This window comes from Manihot esculenta, chromosome 6, assembly GCF_001659605.2.
Source record: "Manihot esculenta cultivar AM560-2 chromosome 6, M.esculenta_v8, whole genome shotgun sequence".
Taxonomy (NCBI): Eukaryota; Viridiplantae; Streptophyta; class Magnoliopsida; order Malpighiales; family Euphorbiaceae; genus Manihot; species Manihot esculenta.
The window spans coordinates 1694714-1719554 of record NC_035166.2 but is presented as its reverse complement, the minus strand read 5'-3'; the positions used below and the strand labels follow the sequence as shown (position 1 = coordinate 1719554).

Below are 24841 nucleotides of genomic sequence, written 5' to 3'. Positions count from 1 at the left end.
GTTTAACAATGGAGATTTAAATCTCCCAATTCATCACAAAATCTGAAATTCACCAACTTCAACTAGAAAAGAAAGTGTTTAGCCACTCATGGTGGACTAAATACACAAAAAGATGAAAAGAAAAGAAAAAGGAAGATGTTGGAGAGTTTCTGGAGAGTTGAGTTGCTGATCCCAGGATCCCCTTGCTGGCTTGGAGGCTCTCCTTTTATAGTTGCAGAATTTTATCCATCTAGGGTTTTGAAATCCCTCTTTGATTTGGTGTTGGACTCCTCTTTTGAAGTTGAATTTAATTGCAATTGGATTTCCTTGGATGAGAAGCTCTTTCGTGGCTCTTGGATAAGTGCTGGAAGTGATTGGATTGGATTTGGACTTCTGAAAATTCGGATTTCTGTTTGCTGTCCATTTTCCCGCTCTGCTGTAATTTTCTGCTGTCAAAGTGATTTGCCCGGCGATTTGACCAGTTTCTTGGGCAAATCACTGGGCAAATCGCTTCTCTGTGAGTCAGTCCTCTATGCCTCTGCGAGTGATTTGGCCAGTGATCCTCGATTGTCTTGGTCAAATCGCTTGCCCATGTCACTGCTGTCTGTTGCCTCTGGGTATCTGTTTTAGCTTGATCTGGGCAGTGATTGGAGCAGATTTTTGGGCAAATCACTGGGCAAATCATCCTTTTGCAAATTTTCTGCACTTTTTCTCCCATTTTCCAGATTCTTCCTTTTCTGTAAAAACAAGATAAAAACCATAAATTAAGCTAGAAAATGTGTAAATAAGCAATAATAATTATGATAAAAATGTGGCTAAATTATGCTTGATCAAATACCCCCACACCTAGCTTTTTGCTTGTCCTCAAGCAACAAATAACTTAGCCAATCAAGTCCCTTTTTCCTTAGAACCTAAGCACCACTTAATCAGCCCCCCTAGACTCCTAATCTGAACTATCACAGTATAGAGTACATGCACTAAGGTCATCCTCTCCTTTCCTTGTTTCCTTTCACCTACCATGGTCAAGAGAAAGGTTTTTGGCTCAATCATGCTTATTCCTTTATGTTAGTTTTAATGCAACCCCTAGGAGTGACTTGCCCCTTTTCTTCTCTATTTCTTTTTATTTTTGTTTTTATTTTCAGCAGCACTTATTCTTATCCTTGCCTGAAAAAGTCACTAACCTTTTTACGCGATTGTGTACATGGGTGATACACCCCCGGTTACTCAGTTAGTCACTTGCTCAAGTGGCTACTAGCTCTGTTCATAGTCTAGACCATCGAAACTTATTTGCTTGAAAAAGTTACTGACCTTTTTACGCGATTGTGTACATGGGTGATACACCCCCGGTTACTCAGTTAGTTACTTCTCCAAGTGGCTATTAGGCTCAGTTCATAGTCTTAGACCATTGGAACAAGTTTGTGATTTGTGCTTTGTGCTGGTTTTTCATGATAGTTTGGGCAAATCAACTCATAGGGAGTTACACTAGCTTTGTGTTTGCATGCATTTGTATTTTTATTCCCCTTGACCTTGGTAAATTTAAGGATTCAATTCAAGAGAAAAAACTCCCTAAGTGAAGGTAACATACTGTGAATGATTCAATTTAGGCTTAAAGGGGTGACAAATCAATGGGGTCATGAGATAAGGAAACTCTTTCAACCTTGTTATCTATGTTGAGTAGAGCAATTAGCTAAGACAAAATTCTGTGTGTGTGTGCAAGGAGTGAAAAAAATTCTGGTGTGTGCAAAAAGGGGTAAGAACAATGCAAAAAGAAACAAAAAGAAACAAATAAAAAGAAACAAAAAGATGATGGAATCGATGCAAAAATAACCTAACAGTACCCCCACACCTAGTCCAAACATTGTCCTCAATGTAAAACATATGAAGGAAAAATTTAAGAATGAAAGGGAAAGGGACTTCCTGGCCTTGGGGTGATTTGACCAGTGACTTGGGCAAGCACTGGGCAAATCACTGGGCAAATTGCTATCTGTCACGGTGCTGGGGCAGAAAATGGTCCACCAGCAGGTCCAACAAGTGCTCCATCCTTTGCATTCGATCTTCAATCCTTCTGAGACGAGCCTCTACTGTCTGGTTGGGGGCTTCGTCTTCAGGTGGCTGAGGAGCATCCTGCTGGGGGGCTGCTGGAGGTGTCTCATTTGTTGGTTCCTGCCCTATTGCTTGTGTTGTCTCATCTGCAGGGGCTGCTATAGTGGCTGGCTGCTGGGTGGTGGTGCTTATGGTGGCATTTCGCCGGCAGGGTTTGCCGTCGGGCCTGTTGGGTCCGCGGATGGTGGTGGCGGCGTTCTTTGCCGTTTCTTTTGCCGGCGGTATGTCTGGGTGGCTGGTGAGTCGGTGTGTCCTTTTGCTGTTCCCGTAGCCGGTGGTGTGCCAGTGACGGTGGGGACTGGTGGAGGGTTTTCCTCTGCATCGTCATCACTGTCGGAGGGGATGGGTTTCGGTAACCCTAGTTTCTTCCACATGAATGGTCCGCCTTTGGCCATCATCTTGATCCGAACCATGGTGGTCTTGGGTTCGCCGGAGGGTGAGTGGTGGTCGGGGAGGAGAAAGCTTGAAGAAGAAGAGATAAAACAGTAGATAGCGTAAAAATTAAAAGAATAAAAGAAAAGAACTACTTAAAGTGATTTGGGTATGTGATCTGCCCTGATCATTTAATGCTGCCCTCTGGATTCTTGACGGGGCGATTTGCCCAATGATTTGGGCAAGCAGTGGGCAAATCACTTTGGCCAGATCACTCCTCCTTTGCAGTTGCTGGGCTGGTACTGTTCACGCCCTTTGCTGATATGTGCTTGGTGTTGCGATGGGACCGGTGATCTGGTCACTTTATCTGGGCAACTGGGAAAATCACTGCCCTGATCACTTGTGATTATAGTACATTCAGTCGATTTGCCCGGCGATTTGGGTAAGCAGTGGGCAAATTACTGGGCAAATCCCTGCCTCTGGGCTGCCTCCCAGTAGCGCCCTGTTTTCTGTCTTGGGCTGGACTTTCTGACTTTGATCAAGGCTCAAGTAATGGGGGGAGGGAAAAGGATTCCAACAGAATTAAGTAAGAAGTGCAGCACTCCTTTCATTTTAGTTATAACCCATCCTATTTCTTTCATGTACTCATGAAGTAACATGATTAATTTCTCCTCTTTCAAGTGAGGTGTGCTTCTAGCCTCTATGTTTAAATTTTTGAGGTGATTGGGCAGCACTTTGAACTCCAATTCATATTTCTCCATAAAAGGTGGCTGCAATCTGGTATTGACCTTGGGCAAATTGAATTCTGCTTGTACTGACGATTTGGGCAAATCATAATCTGTCTGCGCTGCTGATTTGGGCAAGTTGAATTCTGTCTGCATTGTTGATTTGATTTCTGCCTGTTCAAGTGATTTGGGCAGATCACTGCTGGATAGCTCAGTTTGACCAGCGATCGGGTCAGTTTTTACTAGTGAATTGGGCAAATCACTGCCCTGATCACTTTCTGGCAGAATTTCTTCCATGCCCTGTTTTTGCAATTTTTCAGCCCTATTGTCTTGCAACTCCTTTCCACTCCTCAATGTGATGGCACTAGCATTTTGTCTTGGATTTATCTCAGTTTGGGAGGGTAGCTTCCCTTGAGATTCATTTTTGCTCATTGAAGTGGCCATTTGGCTCATTTGTTTCTCAAGATTTTTCACCGTGCTTGCTAAATTCTTCACAATTTCTTCAAGAGATTCATTGGAGTTTTGAGGTGCAGCTTGAGCTTGATTCCTTTGCTGGTAGCTTGGATATTGATTTCCCCTTGCATAACTGAAATTTGGATGGTCCCTCCAACCTGGATTATAGGTATTTGCGTAGGGATCATACCTTCTTTGCCCATTGAAGCCTCCAACAGCATTTACTTGCTGGTCTTCCTCTTGAAGGGAAGGACATAGATAAGTTGGATGGTTGTTGGCACATATTCCACATGTCTTGGGCTGCTGAATCTCATTCACCCTTCTTGGTGGCTGTTCTTGGTCTCCAAATTGCTGTGAGGCTGCTGCCATGGTGGAAATGAAATCCCTTATGGCTTGAGGTGACTTGTCTTCAATTGATCCTCCACATGCTGCGTTTATGAACTTTCTTTCCGAAGGTAGCAAACCTCCATAGAAGTATTCAATGAGTGACTTATCAGAGATGTCATGTTGAGGGCAGCTTGTGCACAATCGATTGAATCTTTCCCAATATTCATATAGCTCTTCATAATCCTTTTGCTTGATGCAACTAATCTCTCTTCTGATGCCAATAACTTTTGAGGTTGGGAAGTATTTTCTCAAGAAGACTCTCTCCATCCCATCCCATGAAGTGATGGATCCAGGTGGTAAATAGAACAACCATTCTTTGGCAAAATCATCAAGAGAAAAGGGAAAAGCTCTTAATTTAATATGCTCTTCAGAAATACCTTGAGGCCGCATTGTTGAGCACACAATGTGAAATTCTTTGAGGTGCTTGTGTGGATCCTCATTTTTAAGACCTCTGAATTTTGGAAGAAGATGAATTAGTCCGGTTTTGAGCTCAAAAGGAGCTGCCAAAGGTGGATAGGTGATGCACCATAGTGCTTGATCATCCAAGGGTGTTGCTAGTTCACGAAGAGTTCTTTCTTGTGCCATTGGAGCTCTTGCCTCAAGATTTTTAGCTTCAAATTCAGCAAGGACAGCAGCTGGTTCAAGAGTAGTAGCTGCTGCATTTTCTGCCTCTTCAGGTGCTGTTGTGGCTGTCTTTATAGCAGCTCGTTCAGCTACTATTTTAAGGGCTGGTTCTGGGATTTTGTTGGCAAAAATTTCTGGTTTTTGGGCTGGTTTTGGTGTAATTTTAGGGGCTGGTTCTGAGTGCAGCAGCTTGTGCAGCAACAGATTCAAAAAGTGCAGCATGTACAACAGTTTCAACAATTGGTTCAGCAACTTTATTCAGCAGGTGCAGCAGCAGGTTCCTCAGTAACTTGTGCAGCAGATTGAATGGTGGACACCAAATTTGTTGCCGATGCTGATGCAGATGGTTTTGAGGCTTGGTTCCTCAAGTTTGCTTGCTTTCTCAAGCTCTTGGCAATACGTTCGATTTCTAGATCGTAAAGAAGAGTTTCTTTACGATCAGCCCTGGTCATAAAAGGAAAATACGTTAGTTAGATCAACTCCCCGGCAACGGCGCCAATTTTTGATAGGCGGTTGTCGAAGCCGTCAAAAATAAACCTATTAAACAATCAACAATAAACTTGTAGATAGTGGCAATAGGGTCGAACCACAGGGAATTGACACTAAAGATCTTCCTAATAATAACCAAGATAAGTAAATAACAAATAATTAAAAGAGGGGGGTTTTGAGTTGATGGATTAACACTAAATAACAAAAGAAAGCAATAATTTAAAGATGAGTAAATCAATAAGAGAGAAGCTTCTAGTTGAAGTATGGATCTTATTTCAGTTTGTTTAGAATTGATCATTGATTCTTTAACTCTCCTATTTATTCCAATAAATTAGTTTTGGATGTGGAAGACGCTTCTCACAATCCAAATTCCTCCTTAGTTCTAGTTTGATTAGGAAACGTTCGCTAATCAAACACTAATCAACAAGTTGCCAAGGAACGTCCTTGGGGCATTGTAGCATCGAACAACTGTTGACTGCATTAAGAATTAGAGAAACCCAATTCTATCCTTGCCAACCGCGTGGTCAAGTTTAGATTATGCAATTTGATTAAATGTGTATTTGAACAACCTAAGCAATTACGGACCTAAATCATTCAAACAATATTACTTAAGCAATTTAAAAGCAATGGGCCTTTATTGATTCTAGAAGCAAAGTAATATTTATGGAAAGCTCAAATTGCATAAATATTGAAAATAAATAGAAGTTTAACAATGGAGATTTAAATCTCCCAATTCATCACAAAATCTGAAATTCACCAACTTCAACTAGAAAAGAAAGTGTTTAGCCACTCATGGTGGACTAAATACACAAAAAGATGAAAAGAAAAGAAAAAGGAAGATGTTGGAGAGTTTCTGGAGAGTTGAGTTGCTGATCCCAGGATCCCCTTGCTGGCTTGGAGGCTCTCCTTTTATAGTTGCAGAATTTTATCCATCTAGGGTTTTGAAATCCCTCTTTGATTTGGTGTTGGACTCCTCTTTTGAAGTTGAATTTAATTGCAATTGGATTTCCTTGGATGAGAAGCTCTTTCGTGGCTCTTGGATAAGTGCTGGAAGTGATTGGATTGGATTTGGACTTCTGAAAATTCGGATTTCTGTTTGCTGTCCATTTTCCCGCTCTGCTGTAATTTTCTGCTGTCAAAGTGATTTGCCCGGCGATTTGACCAGTTTCTTGGGCAAATCACTGGGCAAATCGCTTCTCTGTGAGTCAGTCCTCTATGCCTCTGCGAGTGATTTGGCCAGTGATCCTCGATTGTCTTGGTCAAATCGCTTGCCCATGTCACTGCTGTCTGTTGCCTCTGGGTATCTGTTTTAGCTTGATCTGGGCAGTGATTGGAGCAGATTTTTGGGCAAATCACTGGGCAAATCATCCTTTTGCAAATTTTCTGCACTTTTTCTCCCATTTTCCAGATTCTTCCTTTTCTGTAAAAACAAGATAAAAACCATAAATTAAGCTAGAAAATGTGTAAATAAGCAATAATAATTATGATAAAAATGTGGCTAAATTATGCTTGATCAAATACCCCCACACCTAGCTTTTTGCTTGTCCTCAAGCAACAAATAACTTAGCCAATCAAGTCCCTTTTTCCTTAGAACCTAAGCACCACTTAATCAGCCCCCCTAGACTCCTAATCTGAACTATCACAGTATAGAGTACATGCACTAAGGTCATCCTCTCCTTTCCTTGTTTCCTTTCACCTACCATGGTCAAGAGAAAGGTTTTTGGCTCAATCATGCTTATTCCTTTATGTTAGTTTTAATGCAACCCCTAGGAGTGACTTGCCCCTTTTCTTCTCTATTTCTTTTTATTTTTGTTTTTATTTTCAGCAGCACTTATTCTTATCCTTGCCTGAAAAAGTCACTAACCTTTTTACGCGATTGTGTACATGGGTGATACACCCCCGGTTACTCAGTTAGTCACTTGCTCAAGTGGCTACTAGCTCTGTTCATAGTCTAGACCATCGAAACTTATTTGCTTGAAAAAGTTACTGACCTTTTTACGCGATTGTGTACATGGGTGATACACCCCCGGTTACTCAGTTAGTTACTTCTCCAAGTGGCTATTAGGCTCAGTTCATAGTCTTAGACCATTGGAACAAGTTTGTGATTTGTGCTTTGTGCTGGTTTTTCATGATAGTTTGGGCAAATCAACTCATAGGGAGTTACACTAGCTTTGTGTTTGCATGCATTTGTATTTTTATTCCCCTTGACCTTGGTAAATTTAAGGATTCAATTCAAGAGAAAAAACTCCCTAAGTGAAGGTAACATACTGTGAATGATTCAATTTAGGCTTAAAGGGGTGACAAATCAATGGGGTCATGAGATAAGGAAACTCTTTCAACCTTGTTATCTATGTTGAGTAGAGCAATTAGCTAAGACAAAATTCTGTGTGTGTGTGCAAGGAGTGAAAAAAATTCTGGTGTGTGCAAAAAGGGGTAAGAACAATGCAAAAAGAAACAAAAAGAAACAAATAAAAAGAAACAAAAAGATGATGGAATCGATGCAAAAATAACCTAACAGTACCCCCACACCTAGTCCAAACATTGTCCTCAATGTAAAACATATGAAGGAAAAATTTAAGAATGAAAGGGAAAGGGACTTCCTGGCCTTGGGGTGATTTGACCAGTGACTTGGGCAAGCACTGGGCAAATCACTGGGCAAATTGCTATCTGTCACGGTGCTGGGGCAGAAAATGGTCCACCAGCAGGTCCAACAAGTGCTCCATCCTTTGCATTCGATCTTCAATCCTTCTGAGACGAGCCTCTACTGTCTGGTTGGGGGCTTCGTCTTCAGGTGGCTGAGGAGCATCCTGCTGGGGGGCTGCTGGAGGTGTCTCATTTGTTGGTTCCTGCCCTATTGCTTGTGTTGTCTCATCTGCAGGGGCTGCTATAGTGGCTGGCTGCTGGGTGGTGGTGCTTATGGTGGCATTTCGCCGGCAGGGTTTGCCGTCGGGCCTGTTGGGTCCGCGGATGGTGGTGGCGGCGTTCTTTGCCGTTTCTTTTGCCGGCGGTATGTCTGGGTGGCTGGTGAGTCGGTGTGTCCTTTTGCTGTTCCCGTAGCCGGTGGTGTGCCAGTGACGGTGGGGACTGGTGGAGGGTTTTCCTCTGCATCGTCATCACTGTCGGAGGGGATGGGTTTCGGTAACCCTAGTTTCTTCCACATGAATGGTCCGCCTTTGGCCATCATCTTGATCCGAACCATGGTGGTCTTGGGTTCGCCGGAGGGTGAGTGGTGGTCGGGGAGGAGAAAGCTTGAAGAAGAAGAGATAAAACAGTAGATAGCGTAAAAATTAAAAGAATAAAAGAAAAGAACTACTTAAAGTGATTTGGGTATGTGATCTGCCCTGATCATTTAATGCTGCCCTCTGGATTCTTGACGGGGCGATTTGCCCAATGATTTGGGCAAGCAGTGGGCAAATCACTTTGGCCAGATCACTCCTCCTTTGCAGTTGCTGGGCTGGTACTGTTCACGCCCTTTGCTGATATGTGCTTGGTGTTGCGATGGGACCGGTGATCTGGTCACTTTATCTGGGCAACTGGGAAAATCACTGCCCTGATCACTTGTGATTATAGTACATTCAGTCGATTTGCCCGGCGATTTGGGTAAGCAGTGGGCAAATCACTGGGCAAATCCCTGCCTCTGGGCTGCCTCCCAGTAGCGCCCTGTTTTCTGTCTTGGGCTGGACTTTCTGACTTTGATCAAGGCTCAAGTAATGGGGGGAGGGAAAAGGATTCCAACAGAATTAAGTAAGAAGTGCAGCACTCCTTTCATTTTAGTTATAACCCATCCTATTTCTTTCATGTACTCATGAAGTAACATGATTAATTTCTCCTCTTTCAAGTGAGGTGTGCTTCTAGCCTCTATGTTTAAATTTTTGAGGTGATTGGGCAGCACTTTGAACTCCAATTCATATTTCTCCATAAAAGGTGGCTGCAATCTGGTATTGACCTTGGGCAAATTGAATTCTGCTTGTACTGACGATTTGGGCAAATCATAATCTGTCTGCGCTGCTGATTTGGGCAAGTTGAATTCTGTCTGCATTGTTGATTTGATTTCTGCCTGTTCAAGTGATTTGGGCAGATCACTGCTGGATAGCTCAGTTTGACCAGCGATCGGGTCAGTTTTTACTAGTGAATTGGGCAAATCACTGCCCTGATCACTTTCTGGCAGAATTTCTTCCATGCCCTGTTTTTGCAATTTTTCAGCCCTATTGTCTTGCAACTCCTTTCCACTCCTCAATGTGATGGCACTAGCATTTTGTCTTGGATTTATCTCAGTTTGGGAGGGTAGCTTCCCTTGAGATTCATTTTTGCTCATTGAAGTGGCCATTTGGCTCATTTGTTTCTCAAGATTTTTCACCGTGCTTGCTAAATTCTTCACAATTTCTTCAAGAGATTCATTGGAGTTTTGAGGTGCAGCTTGAGCTTGATTCCTTTGCTGGTAGCTTGGATATTGATTTCCCCTTGCATAACTGAAATTTGGATGGTCCCTCCAACCTGGATTATAGGTATTTGCGTAGGGATCATACCTTCTTTGCCCATTGAAGCCTCCAACAGCATTTACTTGCTGGTCTTCCTCTTGAAGGGAAGGACATAGATAAGTTGGATGGTTGTTGGCACATATTCCACATGTCTTGGGCTGCTGAATCTCATTCACCCTTCTTGGTGGCTGTTCTTGGTCTCCAAATTGCTGTGAGGCTGCTGCCATGGTGGAAATGAAATCCCTTATGGCTTGAGGTGACTTGTCTTCAATTGATCCTCCACATGCTGCGTTTATGAACTTTCTTTCCGAAGGTAGCAAACCTCCATAGAAGTATTCAATGAGTGACTTATCAGAGATGTCATGTTGAGGGCAGCTTGTGCACAATCGATTGAATCTTTCCCAATATTCATATAGCTCTTCATAATCCTTTTGCTTGATGCAACTAATCTCTCTTCTGATGCCAATAACTTTTGAGGTTGGGAAGTATTTTCTCAAGAAGACTCTCTCCATCCCATCCCATGAAGTGATGGATCCAGGTGGTAAATAGAACAACCATTCTTTGGCAAAATCATCAAGAGAAAAGGGAAAAGCTCTTAATTTAATATGCTCTTCAGAAATACCTTGAGGCCGCATTGTTGAGCACACAATGTGAAATTCTTTGAGGTGCTTGTGTGGATCCTCATTTTTAAGACCTCTGAATTTTGGAAGAAGATGAATTAGTCCGGTTTTGAGCTCAAAAGGAGCTGCCAAAGGTGGATAGGTGATGCACCATAGTGCTTGATCATCCAAGGGTGTTGCTAGTTCACGAAGAGTTCTTTCTTGTGCCATTGGAGCTCTTGCCTCAAGATTTTTAGCTTCAAATTCAGCAAGGACAGCAGCTGGTTCAAGAGTAGTAGCTGCTGCATTTTCTGCCTCTTCAGGTGCTGTTGTGGCTGTCTTTATAGCAGCTCGTTCAGCTACTATTTTAAGGGCTGGTTCTGGGATTTTGTTGGCAAAAATTTCTGGTTTTTGGGCTGGTTTTGGTGTAATTTTAGGGGCTGGTTCTGAGTGCAGCAGCTTGTGCAGCAACAGATTCAAAAAGTGCAGCATGTACAACAGTTTCAACAATTGGTTCAGCAACTTTATTCAGCAGGTGCAGCAGCAGGTTCCTCAGTAACTTGTGCAGCAGATTGAATGGTGGACACCAAATTTGTTGCCGATGCTGATGCAGATGGTTTTGAGGCTTGGTTCCTCAAGTTTGCTTGCTTTCTCAAGCTCTTGGCAATACGTTCGATTTCTAGATCGTAAAGAAGAGTTTCTTTACGATCAGCCCTGGTCATAAAAGGAAAATACGTTAGTTAGATCAACTCCCCGGCAACGGCGCCAATTTTTGATAGGCGGTTGTCGAAGCCGTCAAAAATAAACCTATTAAACAATCAACAATAAACTTGTAGATAGTGGCAATAGGGTCGAACCACAGGGAATTGACACTAAAGATCTTCCTAATAATAACCAAGATAAGTAAATAACAAATAATTAAAAGAGGGGGGTTTTGAGTTGATGGATTAACACTAAATAACAAAAGAAAGCAATAATTTAAAGATGAGTAAATCAATAAGAGAGAAGCTTCTAGTTGAAGTATGGATCTTATTTCAGTTTGTTTAGAATTGATCATTGATTCTTTAACTCTCCTATTTATTCCAATAAATTAGTTTTGGATGTGGAAGACGCTTCTCACAATCCAAATTCCTCCTTAGTTCTAGTTTGATTAGGAAACGTTCGCTAATCAAACACTAATCAACAAGTTGCCAAGGAACGTCCTTGGGGCATTGTAGCATCGAACAACTGTTGACTGCATTAAGAATTAGAGAAACCCAATTCTATCCTTGCCAACCGCGTGGTCAAGTTTAGATTATGCAATTTGATTAAATGTGTATTTGAACAACCTAAGCAATTACGGACCTAAATCATTCAAACAATATTACTTAAGCAATTTAAAAGCAATGGGCCTTTATTGATTCTAGAAGCAAAGTAATATTTATGGAAAGCTCAAATTGCATAAATATTGAAAATAAATAGAAGTTTAACAATGGAGATTTAAATCTCCCAATTCATCACAAAATCTGAAATTCACCAACTTCAACTAGAAAAGAAAGTGTTTAGCCACTCATGGTGGACTAAATACACAAAAAGATGAAAAGAAAAGAAAAAGGAAGATGTTGGAGAGTTTCTGGAGAGTTGAGTTGCTGATCCCAGGATCCCCTTGCTGGCTTGGAGGCTCTCCTTTTATAGTTGCAGAATTTTATCCATCTAGGGTTTTGAAATCCCTCTTTGATTTGGTGTTGGACTCCTCTTTTGAAGTTGAATTTAATTGCAATTGGATTTCCTTGGATGAGAAGCTCTTTCGTGGCTCTTGGATAAGTGCTGGAAGTGATTGGATTGGATTTGGACTTCTGAAAATTCGGATTTCTGTTTGCTGTCCATTTTCCCGCTCTGCTGTAATTTTCTGCTGTCAAAGTGATTTGCCCGGCGATTTGACCAGTTTCTTGGGCAAATCACTGGGCAAATCGCTTCTCTGTGAGTCAGTCCTCTATGCCTCTGCGAGTGATTTGGCCAGTGATCCTCGATTGTCTTGGTCAAATCGCTTGCCCATGTCACTGCTGTCTGTTGCCTCTGGGTATCTGTTTTAGCTTGATCTGGGCAGTGATTGGAGCAGATTTTTGGGCAAATCACTGGGCAAATCATCCTTTTGCAAATTTTCTGCACTTTTTCTCCCATTTTCCAGATTCTTCCTTTTCTGTAAAAACAAGATAAAAACCATAAATTAAGCTAGAAAATGTGTAAATAAGCAATAATAATTATGATAAAAATGTGGCTAAATTATGCTTGATCAGCCGCTTTCTGCTCTTCGTCAAGGCTCACATTGAGGCTGAAGACCTTGTCTATCTCTTCTTTTGATAGTGGAAATGTCTCCAGCTCTCCAACGGGCTCCATCCTAGCCTCCTTCTTTTCATCCCGGACCTCCATGACCACTGGGTTTATCCCCTCAGCTGTTGTACTTGGTTCTGCCACCGTGGCTAGATACACTGCTCTCACTTTCTCCTATCATCCCCGAACTACTCCCACCCCTGCCTCTGTTGGAAATTTCATAGTCAGGTATCTGATGCTGGTCACCACTTCGAAATCGTGCAGCACAGGCCTTCCCAAGATTGCATTGTAGCTTAATGGAAAACCGCATAGTGAGTCCGAGACAAGGGTAGTTTTCCCAAGGTTAGGGCCACCTTCACCTTCCCCTTCCCCTCTACGGCCACTAGGACTCACCCAAACCCCTTGACTAGGGCCTGATCCCTTACCAATTGCTCTTCTAGTATCCTCATCTGCTGAAAAACCCTGTAGGGTAACAAGTTCACCATACTCCCATCATCGACCAGGATCTTGCAAACCCGGTAGTTATGAATGACAGCCTCGATGACAAGAGCATCATTGTGGGGCATCTGAACCCCATGAACATCCTCGGGGGAGAAGGAGATGGTCACCGGGGAGTGTTTTACTATTTGCAAGACCTCGCTGCTGCTTCCCTCCCTGCTTCGGCTTCTCTTCCTCCCTTTTCTACTCATCCGGCCTCCAGTCCCTCCTATGATCATATTGATGGTTCCACTGGAGCCGTCATTCACAGGCCCTGCTCTTTGCCTACGGGGCCTCTCTTCTGGTTTTTTCACGAAGTTCCGGAGATGCCCCTTCTTTATCAACCTCTCTATCTCGCTGATCAGTTGGTAGTAGTTGTTGGTATCATAGCCATAGGTCCGGTGGTATTGGTAATACTTGTCAGGGTACCTCCGATTAGCATCGACTTTCATTGGTTTGGGCCATTGGAGGAAGTCCTTGTCTTGTACTGCCATGAGCACTTCGGCTCTGGATGCATTTAAGGGAGTAACTGCTTTAGGGATTCGGGGTTGGTATGCCTTATACTCTCTCCTGTCCCAAGGCTGCCTATATACCTCAGGCCCTTTATTCTGTCACCTCTCTGGTCTCTCTATCCTCCTTTCTTCTACTGCCTTTCCCCTGTCCCTAGCCTCCCTGGCAAACCTGCTGGTTGTTAAGGTGTCATCCTGCCTTATATACTTCTCGACTCTCTTTATTAGTTTTGCCAGGGTAGTTGGGGGCTTTCTGCACAACGATCCGAAAAACTCAGGAGATGTGGTCCCCTTCTGTATGGCTTCCACCGCTTGGCTTTCATCCAACTCAGGGATTTGCAAAGCCTCCGTGTTGAAATGGGCCACATACTCCCTTAGAGACTCATTCTTCCTTTGCGGCACTGTCTCCAAGTAGCTAGTCTTCCTCTCAGTCGGGACCCCTACTATGAACCGGCTGATGAATATGTTGGTGAGGTCTCCAAAGCTTTTAATGCTCCCCGCTTTCAAGCTGTTGAATTAAGCTCTTGCAGGTCTTGTGAGGGTTGTGGGGAAGACCTTGCACATCAGAGCATCCGACAGGGTTTGTAGCTCCATGAATATTTTATAGTTTAGGATGTGCTCCCGCGGGTTCCCTGCTCCGTCATACACGGCCATCGGCAGCATCAGAAACTTTTTAGGGATGGTATCTTGCTGGATCCACCCAAAAAATGGCAAGGATGTGGGTAGGAGGGTTTGGCTACTATCTTTTGGCCCCAGCTCAGCCAGGAGCTGCTCCTTCATTCTCTGCAACTTCTGGTCTACGTACGTCTCTTCCTGCCTTGGCCTCTTCTCCAGGCAATACCCTTCTTCCCATTCCTCACTTTTCTTCCTCCCAACCGTTCTTGCGAAATAACTTTCCGCCTCATCATTTTCAATGAGTTCTCTTACCATCCTTCCTCGGGCTCTGACTGCCGGCTCCTCTTCCCTACCAGCTCCTCCGCTCCCTTCTCCGGTCCTCCGACTACTTTCCTGGGGGATTTGGTAGTTGAAGTTGGGTTGAGGCTTGGTGGTATGAATCCCTTTAGCTACAGTGGGTATGTTTAATGGGGTATTGAGACCCCTCTGCTGCAGCATCTGTCCTAGCTAGTGGGCAGTGTTTTGTAGCTGAAGAGCTATGGCTTGAAGTTTTTGGTTGGATAAGGTGGCTCTAGGTACATTCCCTACCGAGCTCGATGAGGGATTAAACAACACTGGTGGTTAGTTGGAAGGGGTTGTAGGACTTGAGAAAGAGAACTGTTGACCTTCTTTAGCAGAGCTCAGGTCATTTAGAGTGTTATTAACATGGTTTTCGTTATGGTTTTCCATGTGGATCTCAGTGGGTATTACGAAAACAGAACTCCGGTGATGAGAAGATCTCATTCATTCCCACAGACGACGCCAATTGATGTTTTAAGATCTAGAAAATAGGATTTACAGTGGGTGTGTAAGCTTGGTTGGAGAAGAAGACATTCCTCCCCTTTTATCCCTTTTCCTTTTGTCCGCTAGTGATGTCTAACCGCCTCTCTGCTATAGTGTCACCTATCCCTATCACTCAGGACCGTACGTACGGACGCGTCAGAGCACTCCTTCATTCCAGGCGGCTATTTAATTCCCCTCGATGTGCATGCTGATAGGGCTGCGAAGTGACTGGGCTTGCTCTCCTACCTCTTGCCACGTCACCGGGCTAGACTTTCCTCAAATGGGCACGTGCGCGTGGCCTGTCTAGCCTACTTCACATCACCAGGCTGAGTACACAGCATGGGGCTGATTTGTTTTGAGAAAGACCTGATGGGTCTTGGGTCTGTGTCTTTCTCTAGGGCTTGGGCTTGCTCCAAGGTGTAGGAGGCCCAACGGTTATCACATTATAATCTAAATATTCAAAACAAAACTTGCAAAATTTCAATTGTACATCATAACAAATATAAATACTACCAACAATCCATATATAATTGATGAGTTATTACATTCAACGACATACAACTTCTGTAATTGTTTTATCGTCTACAGAACAAACACTTTGCTTTCTTGTTAACGAGCTGAAGTTATTATACGATTTGTTAAAAATGAATGCAGGTTGTTTCGGAGGTGGGAGATTAATTTCACTATTTAACATTAAGACAATGGTTGACATCGTCGGTCTATCCATTGCATCTTCTTGCACGCATAACAGCCCGATTTGAATGCATCTTAGTCCTTCATTTGAAGGACATGAATCCCTTAGAGATGAGTCAATTATCTCCAATGCTCTATTTTCTCGCCATAAATGCCATATCTATATAAATTATAAACATTAGCAAAAGAGAGATCAACTATCAACACAAACTGTATATATAATTATTAATTTAAAAAATAAGGTATCAAAAAATATATTTAATAATAAAATAAATTACTTTTTAGTCTCTTGGTGAATTGAATTTTGTAACTATAATGAAAATAACTTTAAAATTTAATGACTGATGAAATAATTTAACCTAAATCCTTAACTTACATGTCCTGTCATGCTTAGGAAAGAATCCTCTTCACAATAGCTATTATTCTTCTTGCCAATAATGATCTCCAACAATATGATACCAAAGCTAAAGACATCGGATTTCGGCGAAAGTTTTCCAAATGCCACATACTCTGGTGACATATAACCACTGCATATGAAGAAAAAAACAGTCACAACCATCATTCATTGATATTCTTAACAATTATTTTTTTGTCTGTCTTAGATTTATAGGAATACTTACAGTGTTCCGGCTATTCTTTTTGTTTTTTCTTGAATTTGGTCGCCTTTAAATATTCTTGCTAGACCAAAATCTGAAATTTTTGGATTCATTTCCGCATCTAATAAAATATTGCTAGTTTTTAAATCCCGATGAATAATACTCAGTCTGGAATCTTGATGAATATATAAAATCCCACGAGCAATTCCAATAATAATATCAAAGCGTTTTCTCCAATTTAAGACTATCTTATTAGTTGCATCTGCAAAAATGAATAAGAAAGCAAAAGCATTTCCATTTAATTATTGTTAGATTTTGTAACCTATCTTTATCAATCATATTGTTCAAACATATCCAATTACACATTGGGTAGAATTCAGTGCCGTGAAACAAAATAGGAAATACATGGCTTACCAAAAAGAAATGAGTCCAAACTTTTGTTTGGCAAGTATTCATAAACTAGCATTAGCTCTTCTCCTTGAATGCAACATCCTAGGAGTTTCACCAGATTTTTGTGTTGAAGCTTCGCAATTGACATAACTTCATTCTTAAATTCTTCTATTCCTTGACTTGAATTTTTAGATAGCCTTTTCACAGCAACCTCTTGTCCATTAGAAAGTTTACCCTAAAATCACGTGTAGAAGTATTTATCATGCTGAATTTTCGAAAGCAAGAAAGACACTCAAATAAGAACATGCATACAACTTTGAGACATTTGCATAGAAAGCAATTACACATACCTTATAAACCAAGCCAAAGCCACCTTCTCCAATTTTATTAGCCAGAGAAAAGTTATTGGTTGCAACAACTATTGTGTTGAGACTAAAAAAAGCAATGTCTAGATGACTCATGCTACCTTCAATTTCATTTGTTCCCAAAATATTCTTGAAGTATGTATCACCAATTGCATCAATCAATCTTTCATTCCATTGGTTCCTTACTGTTCTCAACAAAATAAAACCAAAATGCTTACTTTAAATTTCTTATGAAACAAAGATATCCTATCATCATATAATCATATTTCTTACCCTCTTTTCTCTTCTTCTTCTTTAGCCAAAAATATGCAAACAAAATGATGATAAACCAGGCTGAAACAACGGATACTACTAAAACAACCAACATATTCTTGCTTTCTTGAAAACCATTCGAGTTTTGTGCTGCCTTGGCTGTGTGAATGGAAAAATATTAGCAGGCAGGAATAATTATGAAACAAAAACATAGAAATTTCATACAACGATGTTTCATTTCACGCCAAAGAACATTACCTAATTCAAGTGCATCAACACGAATATGAATATCACATCCCATTATCCAGTTATCTACAGTATCCTTTAATTCGCCATACCATGTCAAACAACCAGTCCCTTTGCCTGCAATATCTAGGCTTGCATATGCAGAGCATGAACAATTCCTCTTGCATTCTCTTTCACAGTCAATAGGACTTGTACCCATGCTCTCCCAAACTGCTGTTGAAGTATCAGGTAGTTTAACGTGTGCTAATTTAACAAATCCTTCTCCTTGCCCACATACCAAGGAAGACTCTATTTGCTTCTTGACACACCCACTTGATGCATCTCTTAGAATATTCCAATCGTTAGGGGCCTTGGGTTCATATCCTGGTAAGCAACCGCACTCAAAGTTTCCAAAAATATCAGGATAACATATCCCATAGGTACCGCAATGATTATATGTTCCACAAAGAGAATTTGGTGCGGACCAGAATTCCTTCCATTTTCCAACTTTTTCATGCCATGCTAGTTTCTTGATAGTTCCTGAATAGTCCAACACAATTCTGAAGATAATAGAAGCATCATCAAGATTGTAAGAAGCATAAATCTCATCTTGATTGTGGACAAAACTGTAGTTCAACGCTTGTGCATAACTTGTAAGTGGCTCTGCAAAGCACCGCCAATGATATTCTTTGCCCCTATAAAGCAAGAATTGTGGTGCTCTTATTGCATCGACTTGAAGTGAGAAGTTTCCGGTTCCAGGGTCATTTGTTGATCTCCAAGATGTTAGGAACCAGAACATACCTGTCCTTCTGTTCAACCCCAATTTCATTCCTGGTAGCAAAGTGTCTGTAGGCTGATCAAAGCTTTGCCACACAATTCTTTTACTTCTGTCTTGGATCAAAATCAAATTTCCTGAATCCAAGAGCTGAGCTACACAAGTATCTGTCACTTCAACTGTGATATTCGCATGCCATACTGGAACTTCCTTATTATGATTGCTATAGAGAATGAGATTTCCATATTGATCAATTGATAGAATTCCTGAGGAACCATTGATTGGATTATTCCTATTCGCTATCCAAACCACTGTTTGCTCTGGGATCTTGTGGTACCAGATTCCAAGATATCTATACTTAAAATTTTTGGGGCTAAAAAATCCTAAAGCAAAATTATTTCCTTGAGAGATTAAAAGGTTGCCATCTTCAATGGTTTGATTTATGGTTATGGTGTCTAGGGAAGAAGAAAATATGAACTGAAGGATGAGAAGAATAGACTGCAGACACAACTTTTGAGAATCCATATTTCTTCCTTCGTGGAAATGAATTTTATTTGGTGATTTTGTAATATTTCCAATTCAGATTGAGCCAACAGTTTTGACAAGTCCACTAGAATATGCTTTATTGATAATTAGAAATTCATAATAGACTGAATGATTTAGACAAGTTTGCCTCTATTAACAAAAATAATTATTTTAATACTTCCTTAAAATTATCTTATTATTTTTTTCTCACTTAATTATTTTATTTTTTAGTTATTGATTAAATAAAAAGAATTATTGAGAATTAAAATAATCCAGAGATATAAAGTATGATTCAATTACTTTCTTAATTAATGTGCAAAAATTTTAGATGATATATAAAAATAGGCAAAATAAAGTAATATTTATTGAATATAATTGTAAAAATAATACTTATTTTTAAATATAATTAATAATTTTTAGCATATATCTTGTTGTACAAGTAATAAAATTTTAAAAATATAGTTTTTTTTTTTTGAATTAAGTCAAAAAAAAAATAGTTATAATTAGAAGTTTAAAGCAAAGGCTTTGAATTGGTCAGTGGTCAACATAATTAGAGGCGAATTGGTTAACCTCTTTTTTATGATAACTTTATTATTTATGAAAATTTAAAATATATCAAGGCTCTATGTTTCAGGTAAAATATTTTTTTACAATTTTTAAATATTTATTACACTTAAAAATTATCAATAAAAATATTTTTAAAAATAAAAAAAATAAGTAAATTTCAAAAAATAATTTTCCTTTTTTTAAAAAATTATGTTTTTATTAATTTAAAAAATAAATCTAAGTGAAACCGAATTTTTATAAGAAAATTCATTATTGGGTAAACTGTAATTTAGTTCCTTTGGTTTAGTGAAATGTAACCTTTTGTCCCTCTGTTTTAAAAAATCTTTAATTTAGTCACTGTGATTTTTAAAAACTATGACATTAGTCCCTCCCGTTAGATTTTCAGTTAAATCACCGTTAATTTTAGTTAAAAAGACTAAAATACTCATTCTCTCTCCTTCCTCTTCCGCCTCTTCTTCTTCTTCTTCTTCTCCTTCCCGATCTTCTTCTTCTTCTTCTTCTTCTTCTTCTTCTTCTTCTTCTTCAACCCAATACTCTACCAAGATGAAGCAAGAACAGAACCCCGAGGTGAAGATGGTGGAGTGGTTGAAAATCTTTAATCTTTCTTGTTTTTGTTGGTTTCTCTCTCTTGTTCTTGCTTATTTGCAAAGGAAGCTGTGTTGGGTTGAGTTTTAAGATAAGAATCAGTTTAGAGAGAGAGAGAGAGAGGTTTGGGGATTTGAAGCCATTGCCAATGCCGATGTCGAGGCAACTCTTCAACATCTACGAGCTTCGTCCAATGTTGAGCTCCTTCGCTATTCACTACCACCATCTGTTCGTCGTTATTCTTGCATTAGCTTGTGCTGCTTCTGCAGCAAATAATGAAGTTGATACTCTTTTTTCTTGGCTTCACAGCTCTCCTTCATCTTCACCTTCTTCAGTTTTCTCTAGCTGGAATCATTTGGATTCCAATCCTTGTAAGTGGTCTTACATCACTTGTTCATCTAATAATTTCGTTACTGAAATCAACATTGAGTTTGTTGATATAGCTCTTCCTTTCCCTTCAAAATTTTCCAACCTTATCTTCCTTGAAAAGCTTGTTCTTTCTGGCATTAATCTCACTGGAACTATTGCACCTGATATTGGGGATTGCTCTCACTTGACATTGCTTGATGTTAGCTCTAATAGTCTGGTGGGGATTATTCCTTCAAGTGTTGGGAAGCTGAAGAATCTCCAAGACTTGATTTTGAACTCTAACCAGATTACAGGGATGATTCTAGTGGAGATTGGAAATTGCACCAATCTCAAGCCTTGCTTATTTACACCATGCTTATCGGGAAGAAGAAGATTGGGAAGAAGAAGAAGAAGGAGATTGGGAAGAAGAAGAAGAAGGAGATCGGAAAAGAGAAGAAGAAGAAGAAGAAGAAGAAGAAGAAGAAGAAGGAGATCGGGAAGGAGAAGAAGAAGAAGAAGAAGAAGAGGAGGAAGAGGAAGGAGAGAGAATGGGTATTTTAGTCTTTTTAACTAAAATTAACGGTGATTTAACTGAAAATCTAACGGAGGGACTAATGTCATAGTTTTTAAAAATCACAGTGACTAAATTGAAGATTTTTTAAAACAGAGGGACAAAAGGTTACATTTCACTAAACCAGAAGGACTAAATTATAATTTACCCTTTATTATTTAGTCTATGGATATTATCATTATTAACAAGTCAGTCCTTATATTTTTAGAAATTTATTAAAACGTCCTTATGTTTTCTTTCCGTCAACGAAATAGTCCTTCTGTCAAACGCTGGCTCCTTACTCACTCACGCCACCGAGTTGAAATCTCCCCTCAATAACCCACATACTAAATTCCCACATACTAAAGAAGAAGAAGAAGGAGGAGGAAGGAGGAAGAATTGATGAAGAAGAAAAGGAAGGAGGAGGAGGAGGAGAAAAAGAATGGGGTAATTTAGTTTTTTACTATATTTTTAACGGTAAAAATAGACGGAATGACTATTTCGTTGACGGAAAGAGAAGATAAGGACGTTTTAATATATTTCTAAAAATATAGGGACTGACTTGTTAATAATGGCAATACTCAAGGACTAAATTATGAATTTTCCATTTTTATAAAGTTAAAGTGGAATAACTAGTAGGATTTACAGAAAAATATTTTATAGCATGTATAAAAAAAATTACATTCACAAAATTATAAATAAAAATATAATTTCAAATTACTCAATATGTTAATAAATTAAAAATGAAATTATATATCTAAAAATATATCATTCAAATAGAAAATTTAATATATTAGGAGGAGATTAATATATAAATTCCTTGCACATATTTATAACAATGGAAACTATAAGGAGTAAATATTGAAAAATCTTTTTTAGTTTTACCAGCTGCATCAATTTTTTTTTTTTTTTAACAATGCAATTAAGATTGTATTTCATTATGTTCTAAACGGGCTAAAATCAGAATACTGTTAAGAGAGACTAAATAAAATCTAAGTCTACCATCAAAAATCCAGCACAGCATCCAAAGATTCAGCCTAATCTAGATATTGTCTAGCCGCCTCACACCGGACCGTGTGTTAGGATTCTAGAATATTAGAGGGATTAAAATATAATTTTTTCAACATGGGAATTTTGAGAAATAAGATGAGTAGAAATTATGATAAAATAGTAGTATCAAAAGTGTTATGTCACCTCAGACATATTGATGTCTCCTCCTGCCACAACTCAACTTGTCTTTAAGGCTCTTTAGGGGGGAGTGACTAGTTAGTCAGATTGGGCCCAACTAGCCACCGTAGGTCTATCGAATCCCTGTGTTGTGCCTCCACCCTTGTAGGCGTTCCCCTCTGTCTGCAAGTGGTGCGAGGACCTTTGTGTTGAATTGTGTAATGAATGTTTTGCCCCTGGAATGAAATGAGTAGCCTTTTTATCAAAATATCTGTGCCTACATGTGATACTTTGGTTGTTTATGCCTTTGTGCTTGTTGGATGTGGCTATATGCGCAATATGTATTTATGTTGCTCGCTTTAATAGCATTCTAGCCTCTTGGCTAACCAATATACTTCGTTGTGCAGATTAACGTGTAGACAGCTCGGCTGACTTGTATTGATAGTGTTCAAGTCAAGTGTCACACGGTTCCAACTGAGTGTCAAAGTCTGGGCCCGTGACACCGTGCACCCCGACTAAAACCATCGAAGTCCACCGTCCAATCACAAAATCGCGAATCAAAAACCCAAACCCCACCTACCCAGAAAATAACAGAGGCGAAAAATGTAACACAAAATAGCAAAACACACCAAATAATAATTCAGATAAAGGCAAAGCACAACCAAAGACCAAAATCACACCAAATAACACTTCAGACAAAGGCAAAGCATAATCAAAAACCAAAATCACACACAATCGGAAAAACCTCAACCAAATAGCCATGCAAGAAAGAATTAGCCAATATCGAAGAGGACATTGACAAATGGCAGTTGACGAACAAATAAAGTTTGGACGCCAACATAGCCAACCACAGTTGTCAACAAGCGCATCAGTTATGGAAGCAAGGATTGCGACACCACAAATTCAAACAAAACATATTCGAGAAATCAACTTCACAACGAAAGAAACAAATCTGCAAAAGGAAATCAAAATATATTTCTTTTTATTTCTCCAATAATTTTATGTAAATTTTTTTCTTTAAAATAATACATATTAATAGTTTTAACACCAAAATTTTTTTATTTTAAATTAAAATATTATTAAATTAAATATATTATTATTACTATTATTATTATTTAGAGATTTGTTCATTTTAGCCATTTCCGTTGTTCCATTGTACAATGCGTGGATATTTTTTAACCATGATGATTACCAACATTTAATAAAGTATGCGAATAAAAAAAAATTAGAGCATTGAATTAATTATTTTTATTATTTATTAGATCATTTATTTTAAATATTAATATTAAATAAATATTTTAACTAGATAAAATATTTAAATTATTTGTAATAATGGTAACTTAAAATAATTATAATATTTAGCAAATTAAAATTTATAATATTTATAGTATATTTTAAAGTTATGACTTACTACAATTTAGTTAATATTTAAATATTTATTTATTATTTAATTTCATGAAAAAGTAAATAAATAAGAAAAGTAAAAAATGTTAATTCTATTTAAAAGAATTAAAAAGTTTATATTAAATAATTGGAAGTAATATTAATTTTATATATAATATTGTGAATGTAAATATATTATTGTTATCTAAAATATTTAAAATCTATTAAATTGTGAAGAGAAATAATATTTTAATTATATTAATCTTAAAATTTGTAATAAAAAAATAAGAGAGCTTAATCATAATTAAATTAAAGTGGAAAAAGTTTTAAAAAGAAATTTAAAATTAAATTATCAAATTGAAAATATAATAATATTGAAAAACTAACAATGAAATTACTCTTCATTTTGAAATTATATATTTTATTTTTTTTAATCTCACTGAAAAATCAATAAACTCAATTTTTTTTTAAGCTAAACTGAATTTAAATTGAAAGTTCTAATTAATCTAGACAAAATTTGAAAATTAACTAAAATTAAACTTTATCTGAAATAGCATTAATCGATTGAATTTTCAGGGTTTTTTTTTCTTGATGATTTTTTTAAAATGTTTAAAAATCTTAAATTTTAGTATTTTTTTCAATTTTATCCTAATTCTTTTTATTTTATCAATTTTAATATAATTTATATCAATTTTAACTCATGAAATCTGACTTATTGATGTCGGGGCTGACATGTTATAAATATTTATATTTTAATTGTTATTACTGATATGATTAAAAATTTTATAATTAAAAAATTTAAAACTGTTCGATTTTTATCAGTTATAGTTTAATTTAAATATTTTATTTTAAATATAACAGATTGATTAATTTAACTTAAATTAGTTAAATTAATATTTTATTATTTAATATAATAAAAACTTAATATATTTATCTAATTATATTATATATATTATACTAAATAAAATAAATAAATATAATAATCTTATCTTGCTACAACTTATTTTAATATAATAATTATAATTAATTATATTTTTTTAAATAAATATGTACTAACTGATGGTTGTAATTATCTTTTAATCTTTTAAAAAATATTTAATTATAAATATTCTGAATAATGCGTAAATAGTTTGTACATTTAAATACTAATTGAAACCTATTTAGCATGGATATTAACCTCTGACTGTACTTATTTATTAGTGTTAAAATCATCATCGATTATGGCAACAAATAATAGCTTAAATACAACTAATGTCCTTTTTCCTAAAAAATTATTATTTTGTCTGGAATCACGACTTTTTTGGGGCACTTGTTATGTTTGAAATGTCAAATATCGTGTAACTAAATTTGATTTTAAAGTTTTAAAATATATTTTTTTGGGATATTTTCGTCTTCATAAGGGGTATCGATGTTACTCTCCAAATCTCAACAAATATTTGGTCTCAACAAATGTAACATTTTCCGAAAATTTTTACATA

At 38.2% G+C, this 24841-nt stretch overlaps 2 protein-coding genes and 2 non-coding genes across 4 annotated transcripts; 2 read left to right on the top strand and 2 right to left on the bottom strand.

Annotated features, from left to right (window-relative positions):
• Positions 1 to 4131: 4131 nt before the first annotated feature.
• On the top strand, positions 4132 to 4238 carry LOC122723921. The gene has a single exon (XR_006351116.1). It is a non-coding gene; the product is annotated as a small nucleolar RNA R71 (small nucleolar RNA).
• A 5729-nt stretch (positions 4239 to 9967) lies between these two features.
• Positions 9968 to 10074, top strand: LOC122723920. Its single transcript, XR_006351115.1, has one exon. It is a non-coding gene; the product is annotated as a small nucleolar RNA R71 (small nucleolar RNA).
• Positions 10075 to 12637: 2563 nt separating this feature from the next.
• Positions 12638 to 13490, bottom strand: LOC110607765. The gene is made up of 2 exons (XM_021746929.1): positions 12945 to 13490; positions 12638 to 12790 (listed from the first exon to the last, which is right to left on the bottom strand). Exons 1-2 carry the CDS (start codon positions 13488 to 13490, stop codon positions 12638 to 12640), a joined length of 699 nt encoding a protein of 232 aa, XP_021602621.1.
• Positions 13491 to 15352: 1862 nt separating this feature from the next.
• LOC110607766 (G-type lectin S-receptor-like serine/threonine-protein kinase At1g11410) lies at positions 15353 to 18772 on the bottom strand. The gene is made up of 7 exons (XM_021746930.2): positions 17497 to 18772; positions 17260 to 17397; positions 16972 to 17171; positions 16646 to 16856; positions 16256 to 16493; positions 16012 to 16162; positions 15353 to 15795 (listed from the first exon to the last, which is right to left on the bottom strand). Exons 1-7 carry the CDS (start codon positions 18761 to 18763, stop codon positions 15490 to 15492), a joined length of 2511 nt encoding a protein of 836 aa, XP_021602622.1. The 5' UTR covers positions 18764 to 18772; the 3' UTR covers positions 15353 to 15489.
• Between the last annotated feature and the right edge of the window lie 6069 nt (positions 18773 to 24841).